At 54.6% G+C, this 11,918-nt stretch overlaps 1 protein-coding gene across 1 annotated transcript in view; it reads left to right on the top strand.

Moving 5' to 3' along the window:
* Positions 1-259: 259 nt before the first annotated feature.
* LOC130582938 (whirlin-like) overlaps positions 260-11,918 on the top strand; it is a 14,420-nt gene continuing 2,761 nt past the window's right edge. The window contains exon 1 of the mRNA XM_057381926.1: positions 260-859. Within this exon, the coding sequence (XP_057237909.1) occupies positions 260-859 (600 nt within the window). The remainder of the gene's footprint in view (positions 860-11,918) is intronic.

The raw sequence follows: 11,918 nt of genomic DNA, 5'->3' as shown, positions 1-11,918 counted from the left end.
CGGGGCGGGGGGGTCCGGTCCCGCCGCCGGGGCCGCTCTGTATAACCCGTCTCCCGGCAACCGCGGCCGCGTCACTTCCTGGGGAGCCGCCGGCGAGCGCACGGACAGGTGCAGGGGCGGCGGGGTCGGCCGGCATCGGTGCTGCCCGGGGGGACTGCGCTCCTGCCCGGCCCGGCTCCGCTCCTGCCCGGCTCCGCTCCTGCCCGGCGCGGCGCGCTCCGAGCGCTCCGTCCCCCGGCGCGGTGCCGGTGCCGCGGCGATGAGCGCGGAGCTGGACGGCGTGTCCGTGCACTCCTCCTCCTCCTCGTCGGGCTCGCTGGGCTCAGCGCCGGGGCCGGCTCCGCGGCCGCTCTCGGCGAACGTGCGGCGGCTGCACCAGGCGCTCACGGCGCTGCTGAGCGAGGCGGAGCGGGAGCGCTTCATCCTCTGCCTCAACGCCTACCACGGCCGCCGCAACGTCTGCGACCTGGTGCGCTCCCTGCGCGCCCTGCTCGACGGGCCCCGCCGCCGGCAGCTGCTGCCGCTGCTGCGCCTCGTCCTGCCGCGCTCCGACCAGCTCCTCTTCGACCAGTACACGGCCGAGGGACCCTACCTGCCGCCGCCCGGCCGCCCCCCGCCGCCCCCCGCCCCGCCGCCGGTGGTSCCGGGCGAGCTGCGGCAGGTGACGCTGCGCCGGAGCAAAGCCCACGAGGGTCTGGGCTTCAGCATCCGCGGCGGSGCCGAGCACGGCGTGGGCATCTACGTGTCGCTGGTGGAACCGGGCTCCCTGGCCGAGCGGGAGGGGCTGCGCGTCGGCGATCAGATCCTGGGGGTCAACGGCAAGTCCCTGGACAGAGTGACCCACGCCGAGGCGGTCAAGGTAAGGCGGCTCCGCAAGGGCTCCGGTGAATGTTTCCTCCATCCCGCCTTGTYCCGGGCTCCGCTGCGCGCCCCGTCCCGCTCTGCCTCTCCGGTGCCTGTCCGTGTCCTCCCGCTCCTTCCTTGCCTGCCTGGGTCTTGTTCCCGTGCGCCCCGTCCAGCCTCATCCCTCCCGGGCTCCATCCCCATCAGCCGGTGGGACCGGAACCCCCGGTGCCGCTGTCCGGGACGCGGCGCTGGGAACCCGCAGCCCTCGGCGGAGTGGAGCCGCTCCGGGCTCGCATCGCGCCGGCGACAGCGTGCGGGACCAGCCTTGCGCGGAGCCCGGGCGGAAAGTTTGCGGTGGGAACAGCGGTGCCCGCTGATGGCCCGGCAGGGACCGAGCTGCCGGGGTGGCTCTGGGCACGGCAGGCTCGTCCTGCTCTTCTGTCGCGTCTCTGAAACGCAGCGGTGCTGCTCGTGTGCTCGCTTGCAGCTGGGGAAGCTCGTGGAAGCTGGAAATCTGCGGGAGCCGGGTTTTAAGGGATGTACTCCAGCCGCTCTAGCKGGTTTCTCCTCGCAAAGATGGGGAAACTGAGGCACGGAGAAGCAGAACTATCTCCTCAAGGCTGCACCGTGCCCGGAACACATCCCCGATCCCCCTCTGAATATTCCTGGGGGAGAAGGAGAACAATTACCCAACTGAAGGGCTCCCACTCTCCCAGCCCTGCTCCACATGCCCTGGAGACCTGTTGTGATCCATAACAGCATGGGGTCTGTCGATAAAAGCTTTAATGTGCGGGGAGAGCTCCATAAACTGTGGGATTTTCACCTAAAACGTGGTGGTTTGCGGCAAATCCCTGTTTGAGTGACCCAAACCCTTCCCAGAGGTGTTCTCGTGGCTGGTGGGCTCCGCTCGGAGCGTTCCCGAGGCACAAACCTATCGAGCTGGAGAATCGACTTTCCGAGCAGCAATTTGTAGGCAGCGTATGGAGAGCTGGGATCTGGCGTGACGAGGCTGTTCTCCAGCTGTTTGCGCTTTAATTTTTCCATAATAAGCTAAAGTGGTTCTGCTGGGAGCCTGTTCCATGCGGAGCGTTCCTCTGACAGCGCATTCATCTCGCACAGCTTTGAACAGTTCTTCCCTGCCGACCCCTGTGTGTTCCCTGCCYCGGCTTTAAATCAGTGCCCCGGGCAAGGGCACAACTTCCAGGCTGGAAATGAGTCCTTGGTAATCCTGAGACCAGAAGAAAGATTTGTAGGAATTCCTTTTTTCTTGTTCCTAATGATAGGACAGCAACAGTGTAAGCTTTTGGTTGTTACTCTGCAATTTCGTGCCTTGGAGATTGCAAACCCCCAAATTTTGGTTGTGGTGTTGAGATGGAGAGGAACCAGGAAGGYTTTGCTCTGCTCTGCTCCATGACTTCATCTCCAATTCATCCCACTCTGCTGGGTAATTCACATCACTTTCTGTTTGTTCTCGAATATAATGTAATTGATGCCTTTTAGACATTATTAATTTTGAGTGAAACTAAGTGCTTCCTGCACAGAAATAATTCCTGGAGGATGTGGCTTGCCAAGAGCTATATTTTGTTAATATGATCCTGATAGGAAAAAGCAGCTCAGAAATTGTCTCCTTGTGAGCTGAACTTCTTTCAACAACAAATTCATCACTTGCCCTGTGCTGGCCCTTTCTTGAGCTCCTGGGTTACTTCTGGGAAGAGTTTTTATGAAATCACATTGTGGTTGTTCATAAAAAGATGTGGAAACAAAATGTGGAAACATTTTGCTTGGGAAGAGTCGTAGAGTGATTTACAGCACAGCTCTAATAAATCCTTCAGAGATTCTAAAATGAACCAAGTGTTCATTTGCCCTCAYACGCTGCATTTGGGAGGGGGAAATGAAGGCAGATCGAGTTCAGTGATGCTCAAGGGCAGCGTTTGAAGGTTTCAGATACAAACAGCTCAGCCTGATGTTGTGGGTGTCGTTCAGAGTGCCAGAGCTGCAGGGACAGGAGGTGGTGATGGCTGGATTGATCCCGTGCTCTCCTTTCCATTGAAATCTGGGATCTGGGGTTCRGGCTGGGTGCATTGACAGCTCTGCAAAGGCCTCTGGCTGTGATCTGARCAAACCTCACTGGTGACACCCTGTCGAGGGTCAGTGGAAGAGGAACATCAGCTCAGTCATAACCCCAGGATTGGGGATTTGATCCCTTTATTGGCTGTTCACTYACGGGCTGGATTCAATAATCCTTGTGATGCCTTCCAGCTCAGACTGTTCTGTGATAAACAACAYTTTAGCAGAGCTGTGTTTGGTTCTGGAATTCATTCACTGTATTCGGGATCAAACAGAGGAAGCTGAGGARAGAGACTTTGTTAGCACAGCCCCGTGGCTGTGTGGCTGATCTCTCAGACGCTGCCTGCTGCTTCAGAGGAGGGGCTGTGCTGAGCTCCCCGAGTCAGAACGCGTCTGATCAAAGCTCAGCTCCCGTCCCGCACTTCCCTGCCGCCTGTCCCGCGGCCAGGAGCTGTCTGTCCGGGCCAGCCCTGCTCTCCATCACACACACAGCACGCTGTGGCCACTCAACTTGTCAGAGCTCCTTCTCGGGGGCGAGCGCAGGGCTCGGGAAGGCTCCGGGGCACATCGCGCTCGCCGGGCTGAGCGTGACAAAGTTCCCGAGTCACAGATCTGCTTTGTGCCCGTCGGGCTGCTCGAGGTGCCCGGCTGTGGCTGTGGCAGCTGCTCAGGCGGAGCAGGGAATAAATACAACGTCTGGGTTTGTTTGTGCAGCCTTGGATGAGCATTCCCACGGCAGCCACTGCGCTCCTTTCACAAGGAAAGGATCTCTGTTGCCTTTCCGTGCGTGTCTAGAGCAGCCCAGCTGCTTTTATCCCTCCTCTCGAGGAGGAGAGAGGTGCTGGCAGTGGGGTAGCAGCAATTCCTGTTCACTCCCGGTGTTTTCAGGTGTTTTCAGTGATGTACCCGAAGTGAAATCCCAGCAGCAGATGAGCCACAACACTGGGCAAAGAAAACACAAACAGTGACCTGCGTGATGCCCCAGCTCAAAATTCACTGGTGRCCTGTAACCGGTGGTGTTTGCAGATGTTTCAGTGTAAATTAGATAAAAAGTGGCTTTCTGACTCCAACCACAGGATTACCTCAGCACTCCAAATCAATTCCCTTAATGATCAGCTTCCTAACCTTTATGTGAGCACGGGAGTTTTATGCCTTGTCTGCTCCGCRCTCGGCTGTTTCATCCAAATCCAAATTAAATGACTCCATTACAATTACAGCTCCATCATTGCAGCATTCAGCAGTGCACTTTAGCAAAAGATCACCAGCRTTTGAATTATGGGGTAAGTGGAGAAGTTTGTGTTGTCTGCCATAATTTCAGAGCTCGCTTGGCTTTTATCAACCTCATTATTTAGGACATTATACTGTGTCTATACACTATATATATATATATTTATTTTACTACATATGTAGTATAACTGCTATATTTTAGCAGTTGTGCTGAAAGTTTTATTGATAAATTACCGTATTTTATCCAGAGGATTTAAAATCAAGGCGTTTGTGGCTTTAGACTATCAAAATGTTACCTGGGGAGGTGTTTCTCCAATACTCTGGGGATGGCAYTAAATTCACACTCCCTTTCCCCCTCACCCCTTACTTTTGTTGCTTTGCAGTGCATTTTTGTGTCCTTCGGATGAAAGGACATCTAGGGAGGGATGGGATGAGAGAGAGTGGAAAGTTGGACCATTCCTGATTTAGGATTTGGCTTAATGAGCTACACCAGCCTCAAAGAGCTGCACTGGTTCCACCATTGGCCCTGCTGCTCCTGCTGACAGCTGAATAAACCTAGATCAGCTCCACCAAAATCACCAAAACTCCACTAATTTGTACATGCTGGGCTTGGGAAATTCCATTCTTTGGTGTTGGTGCAAATCTGTGGTGGCTTTGCTGTCACTGGGCTGGAATTGAATTTATTCTGAAGGAACTGGGGTAGTTCAAGTGCCCTGCCTTGGGTTTTTCAGCAGTGGAAAGAGGCTGAGGGCAGGGAAAAGCTTGGGATGAGGCAGAGCTGGGGCTGACAGCGCAGAGAGGTCCAGCATGTGGCACTGCCAGCCTGTCCTGTGTGTCCCTGTGTCTCCTGGGATGGGAGGGGGAATCACATCCAGGGGATCTCATCACATCACACCCCCCAATAAAGGGGGATCTCATCCCCAGCCACCACCATCTCTCTGTTCCAGCATTGTTTCACTCCCTTCCAGCCTTTCCATCTCCCGCTCCCGTGCAAGTGTCAAGTGGGCATTTAACAATAATTAAAATGAGATGTAAATTCCTTTTATGTCCTGTTACTGTGGTTTTTCCACGCTGGCAAACAAGGCGATCTCTTCAGAGRCTGTAATATTTCACAAGAGGCAGAAAGGGGCCCCAGGTGTGGGATTGCTAAAAGATCTCTGAGAAATGACAGCAGAGATGTGCAGCACTGAGCCTCATAAACATATTTACAGCCATTTTCCCTTCCAGACAGTTTACAATAAAGCAAATTCCATTTCCTTGTTTCTCGTRATGCTTAATTAATTGATTATCGTGATCTGGCACTGCTTATTTATCACCACGGCTCAGAGGAATGGCTGCAGCTGAGTTGGTTCAGGTTTTGACCCTTGCAGGTCCTTGGAGCTGGGGATGCTCACCCCCAGCCCCGGCTGGGATGAGTGAGGAGTGAAGGCAACCATTGATCACTGGTTSTGTGAGGATATCAGCCGTGTTCCTTTAACTGCTGCCTGCTTATCGCCRCCTCTGTATTTTTAGAAGGCACTAAAGAAAGAGGCTTGAAACTTCTCCCCTTCCCCAGGGAGCTCGGGAGCTGGAGCATGGAGAAGGAGGATGTGACTGGCATCAACCCCGAGAGYTGGAGTGGTGATCTCTCCCTTCATCTCTGCATCTGCTTAGAAACCAAAACCCCAAGAACTGGGCTCAAAAAAGGGCTCACAGCTTAAAAGTGCTCCTGCTCTGTCCTTCTATCCTGCCTGCAGTTTCCATTTCAYCTGCTGTGGTCAGCTGAGTTTGGAGGGAGAGGGTGGAAAGTGCAAAGGCACCAGGACCTCCCTCTAGGAAAAAGGGGGAGGGGAAGTGGTCACTCTTGAACTTGGAGATATCTGCATTTAAAATGCTTTCTAATGCTCCTTCAGGGGCATGGCTGATRGCAGGGGCAAGGCAGGGATGTGCCAAGGGATGCTCCTGGTCCCAGGGGCACATCTGGAGCTGTGGTGGAGCAGGCTTGAGCGCTGGACTCACCTGGAGCTGCCCACGGGGCTGAGGTGCTGCTCCCCCRTCACTGTGAGCTCATCTGAGCTTTCCAATTAATTATTAATGAATGCCTGGTGTGACCTGGGCTGGGATGAACCTGCCCAGGCAGCCGGGGGCTGTGGGAACGTGGGTTTAGCTGTCCCACCTGCGTTAGGAGTTGCTTCTGTCTCTGATTATCCCTGGTGGGAGAATTCTTCAGCCATTCATCTGTTTCCCTTCATTTCACCAGCAAATCACAATCGGCCCTAATGAAATCAAACGACATTATACTGAGGAAAAAGATTGCAACGAGGGCCTCAATCTCTCCTCTCGTCATAATGCAAGGATGAGAGGACTTGGCACCAGCACTGCCTCGTTCATCAGGGGGAGCATTGTCAGGGCATCCTGGAGATCTCACGGCGTCGATGTTATTGAGTGGGCTCCTTGTAAATAAACAGTTTTGCCTCAACAGAGAAATTGATAAAATAACCTGAAGGATGAAAGCTAAYTTCCTTCTAGTGGCCACTGGAAGAAAACAAAAGCGTCAGAAGCAGTGAATTAAAATATCCTTTAGCCAGTTCTCCTGTCCTCAGGGAAGACAATGGATTTTCTTGACACTTTCCTCAATGCCACTGAGATTATTCAGCTCTAAATGCCCTCGCTTAAAGTGACAAAGCATCTTCTGCTGTGATTTGCCGTGGGTTCTGTGGGCTGGATGCTCTGGGAGTTCTCCCTGTCACCAGCACCAAGTGTTTGTGAAATCCAGGTGAAGCCCTGGAGGAGCTGCTGATGCTGAGCTCGGGAATCTCCTCTGAGCCCCTCGGGGTGCTGGCGGGGAAGGCTGGAGGGGCCTCTGCTCTGTGCAGGCTTTGYCTCGGTGCTTAATCCAGAGCCTTCCTCACTTCCCCCACTGATTCTTCAAAGTTTTGCACCAAGGAATTAAYCCCGTTTAGACAATGTGGCCTTGCTGGTACTTCACATCACTCCTTTCATCTTTACCTGGCGTGGAGCAGAAAGAGAAGAGCCCAGAGAGCAGTGCTTTAATCTGCATTTCCCTTGTGCTTCCCCCCTGCCCTGAAAGCACCCAAACACCTTTGGGGTGGTTTTGTTTCCACAATTACGTGGAGTTTGCTGCTCTTTTGCTGATTATCCCGAGTTTGCTGCCCTTTGCTGATTATCCCGGGCTTTCCTGAGGGCTGCACAGGGCAGGGACCAGCTCGGAGGGATGGGAGGTTGCAGAGCGAGGAGGGAGAGGTGTCAGCCCTTGGAGGGTTCGGGGAGAAGGTGCTGGAGCTACGATTTCACCTGACCTTTCCAGGTGAAAGGGACGAGGGCTTCCTGCCGCCTTGGGGCTAAATGTGTGCAATCACCATAATTATGCATCGATCTGCATTGATTTGCATAAGTGCCACTACTTGAGAGCCCAGCTGCTGTCACCTTTGCCGTGGCACAGGGGGACAGGTTGTGCCGTGCCTCCTGCAGCTCCCGTTTGTGTCCCTGCAGGGAGACGCTGGCCCATCCTGCATCCCCGTGGTGTCACTGCTGTCCCTCCATCCGGACCCCCTCTGCCCTCCTGCTGTCCCCTCCTGCCTCTGGGTCACCTTTTCCCCGTCCCACTTCTCTCCATTCCCGCTCTGGGATGAGCTGTTTGCCCACGTCAGAGCACTCCAGGCTCCTCTGCTCAGACCCAGCTCCCTGGGCTTTGTCGGGATACACTCAAATCATGGAATCYCAGCCTGGTTTGGGTTGGAAGGGACCTTAAATTCCACCCAGTTCCACAGGCCGGGACACCTCCTGTTATCCCAAATCCAAATCCTGTCCAGCCTGGCCTTGGACACTTCCAGGGGATCCAGGGGCAGCCACAGCTTCTCTGGGCAGCACTAGATCCAAAATATCTCATTTCCAGCTGCCCTCTGTAGTGTGGAGCAGGGGACAGTCTCTGCCTGCTTCACCTGGCAAATTTGGCCTTAACCAGGTGTGCAGTGGGAGCTGCAGTAACCTTTTATCCATCCTGCCTGCAGATTATCCCTGGAGCAACGTTTTTGGGGCATGAAGTGCCTCTGCCCGCTGCCCTGGCTCAGCAGAGGAGCCGTTTGGCTGATGTGGCTCAATCCCTCTCCCTGTAAAACCCTCTCCCTTCATTCCCCTCCCTCCCCGGCAGCCCCACGGAGCTGATTCGTTCCACCGGCAGTAGGATTGTTCTGCTCCTCCTGTCTGATCCCACAAGCCTAAACCCACCCGAGCCCCCGTGTCCGGCAGGAATACCCGGGGATGGAGCAGGAAATAGTGACCGCACAAACTCCTGCCAAGCGCAGCCTGCRCGGTGCCAGAAAGTGCCGTAAAAGCTCCCTCCTGTGGTATCTCAGCATTCCTGGCTCCTCCGCAGCTTTATTCCAAGCCCGTGCCTGACTTTTTTTGGACGTGGTGCCAAATTCCTGATGTTTTGCTGATTGATARCCTCCACACTGACCTTTRCAGCTCRCCAGWGGWGCCATGCSCRTTATCCCGTGCCCATTATCCCAGTACCCATTACCTGGTGCTCGTTATGCCGGTGCCCCCGCACCCATTATCCCATGCCCATTACCCCTGTGCCCATTATCCTAATGCTTGTTATGGCTGGTGTCCAGTATCCCGTGTCCTTTATCCCATACCTGTTATCCCGTTCCCGTTATCCTGGTGCCCATTATGCCGTGCCTCTTATCCCATACCTGTTATTCCCTACCCATCATCCCGTGCCCATTATCCCATACCCATTACCCCGTGCCTGTTTCCCCTGTGCCCATTGTCCTTGTGCCATTATCCCACACCTGTTATTCTGTGCCCATTATCCCACACCTGCTATCCCATACCCATTTTCCCATGCCCATTAGCCTGGTGCCTGTTAYCTCTTACCCGTTATCCCGTGCCCATTATCCCATGCCCGTTATTCCTGCACATTATCCCGGTACCCATTAACCGATGCCCGTTATCCCTTGCCCATTACCCTGGTGCCTGTTATCCCATACTCGTTATCCAATACCCGTTATCCCATAYCTGTTATCCCGTGCCCATTATCCCAAACCCATTATCCCGTGCCCATTATCTCATACCCATTATCCCATATCCATTATCCCACACCCGTTATCCCATACTTGTTATCTTGTGCCCATTATCCCATGCCCATTATCTCGTGCCTATTATCCCATACCCATTACCCYGGTGCCCCTTATCCTATACCCRTTTTCCCATACCCATTATCCCATACCCGTTATCCCATACCTGTTATCCCGTGCCCATTATCCCGTGCCCGTTATCCCATGCCCGTTATCCCGTGCCCGTTATCCCATACCCATTATCCCATACCCGTTATCCCATACCTGTTATCCCATGCCCATTATCCCGTGCCCGTTATCACATGCCCTTTATCCCATACCTTTTATCCCATATCCATTATACCATACCCATTATACCATAACTGTTATCCCAGAGCCAACTCAGCTCTGGCAGGGCCATCACTGCCGGCAGGAGCAACAGCTCGAGGGCAAGGATGGCTCCCAGTTAACTCTCCCAGTATCCAACTGGGATCTGCCCACCCCTGGGTCGATGGAGCCGGTTCCTTCCATTCACAGGGAAGGTGAAGGAGGGGCAGGGTTGGGCAGGCTGCCAGGGGCATCCTGAGGATTAATTGCTATCAATTTCTGACATCTGGGCTCCTCCTGGGGGCAGTTTTGAAGATGCTTTTACACAGCCTTTTGGGCTGTTGAGGAGTGGGGAAATGGTGAAGTTGTGGGACTGGCAGGGTTTCAGAAGGGTGGCAGCTGCCAGGCTGGATCCTAGGGAAGAACATGATGTGCTGCGAGTTGTTTGGGTTTTATGGGTTATTTTAAAGGTAATTGTGGCCCCTGAGATGTGTGTTTTCTTTTTTGACCAGCTGGAACAATSTACTTCCCTCTCAGGGGGCTTGACAGCTAATTAAACAGAGTGTTGTTAGGGCTTCAGCAGCCTCATGGGATCAATCTGCCCCCTTCTCTGGCACTCACTGCCTCTGATGACATTTCTGGCCAGTCACAGTTGGTGAYTGTTTCCCTGCTAAAGATTTTGGCACTGATTCCCAGGTTCAGAGAAATTATTTCTTTGAGCTTGGCTGCTGGCAGGTGTGCTTGCRCACTGTGGTGCCAGCCCTAAACCTTCCACCCCACGGTCCTCAAACACTTTAGAGATGGGGCAAAGCCAAATCTTGGGCTTTTCCAAGCCAAGATTCTGAGCCAATTCCAAATCTGGAGCTAAACCCACCCGGCACATCCCTGGAATGGCTTGAGAAAGGAGATGGAGATGCAGCCTGCACTGTGTGATCCCACAGAGGGGATTGAGGAGGAGGAATTTTTTGATTTATGGTGGCTGGGTGAGGTTCAGCGTACCCATCAGATAATGGGATTTCCCAAAAAAACCTCACAGGATGAGTTCTGCTGTGGCTTTGTCGGGGATCTCTGCAGTCACTGCTCTCAGGACAGTTGGTGTGTCTGGCAGGAAGAATTTCTCCCTTGCAGAATTCCCATCCAGAGCCTGTCCTTTGAGAATGTCCCCCTGTGCTGGGGMCMCCTCAAATCCTGTRTCCARTTCTGGCCCTCCATTCAGGAAGGACGTGGAGGGGAATGGAGCTGAAGCCATTCCTTCTTGTCCTGTCRCCACRTGGCCTTGTGAAAAATCCYTCTAARASTCSCTTAAAASTTTTTTGTGGGTGTCACTGTCCTCCYCCACCTGTGATCACCCAAAGGGTCTCCAAAAGGTGCAGATCACAAGGTGACCATGTCCATAAGGAGCTGGTCACTGGGCCAGTGCAGGGGGCTCAGAGGCCACCAGAGCTGTGCCCTGAAGGGCCCTGAGGTCAGGGAGGGTCTCTGCTGGGCTCCTTTCCAGCCCTGCCCTGGGCATGAGCACAGGGGTTTTTTTTGGGAAGGAAACACCTCAGTAAATGTACAAAGGACTCCCCAGAGTGTCACCTGCCTGTCTGGGAGAGACTGTCACCAGGGATGTCCTGGTGGGCACTGCCAGCTTCTCTTCACTGCCATGTCCCCTGTGGTGCAGAGGCTGCCAGGGAGCCCTGGCCCGTCCTGCTGCCTCCAGCTGCGCTGCTGCTCCCCTCCCCTGAGCTCTCTGCTCTCACCTTCATGCATAAAACATCTCCCTGCAGCCCGAGATCCTACTCCTGGTGGCCCTGTCAGGGGAGCTGCAGGGGAACATGAAAATTCCTGTAAATCTCTGACCTCTCATCCCTGCAAACCCCCCTGAGGCTGTGGGAGCAGCTCTGCTCTGTTCCTGCCCTGCCAGGGGATGCCGTTTGAGGCTGAATGTCCCTGCCAGGCTCCATCAGCCCCCCATGCTCTGTCCCAGGGGCAGCCTGGGACACTCCACGGTGCCTGGTCCCTTCTCCTGCTGTCCCCCCTGCGTGGTACAAACCCCAGAGGGTTTTCTGTGCTCCTTTCTCCTCTCCTTCCAGGATGGATTCCCTGGGGAGGAGGGAAGGGGATCCCTGTGCCACCTCCAGTGTTTCCTTAAACACCTCCAAGACTGGGGACTGCAGAACGTCCCTGGGCAGCCTCTTCCAATGCTTAATCACCTTTTTTTTGAAGGAATTCTTCATGCTGTACAACCTAAAGCTCCGTTGGGCAGCTTGGGGCCGTTCCCTCTCCTCCTGTCCCTGTTCCCTGGAGCAGAGCCCGACCCCCCCGGCTGTCCCCTCCTGTCAGGGAGTTGTGCAGAGCCACAAGGTCCCCCCTGATCCCCCTTTGCTCCAGGCTGAGCCCCTTTCC

The sequence above is a fragment of the Malurus melanocephalus genome, unplaced genomic scaffold, assembly GCF_030028575.1.
Source record: "Malurus melanocephalus ecotype Western Australia unplaced genomic scaffold, MMel_1.1 scaffold_541, whole genome shotgun sequence".
Classification (NCBI taxonomy): Eukaryota; Metazoa; Chordata; class Aves; order Passeriformes; family Maluridae; genus Malurus; species Malurus melanocephalus.
The sequence above is the reverse complement of the archived record's forward strand: the minus strand, read 5'-3'. Positions and strand labels throughout refer to the sequence as shown.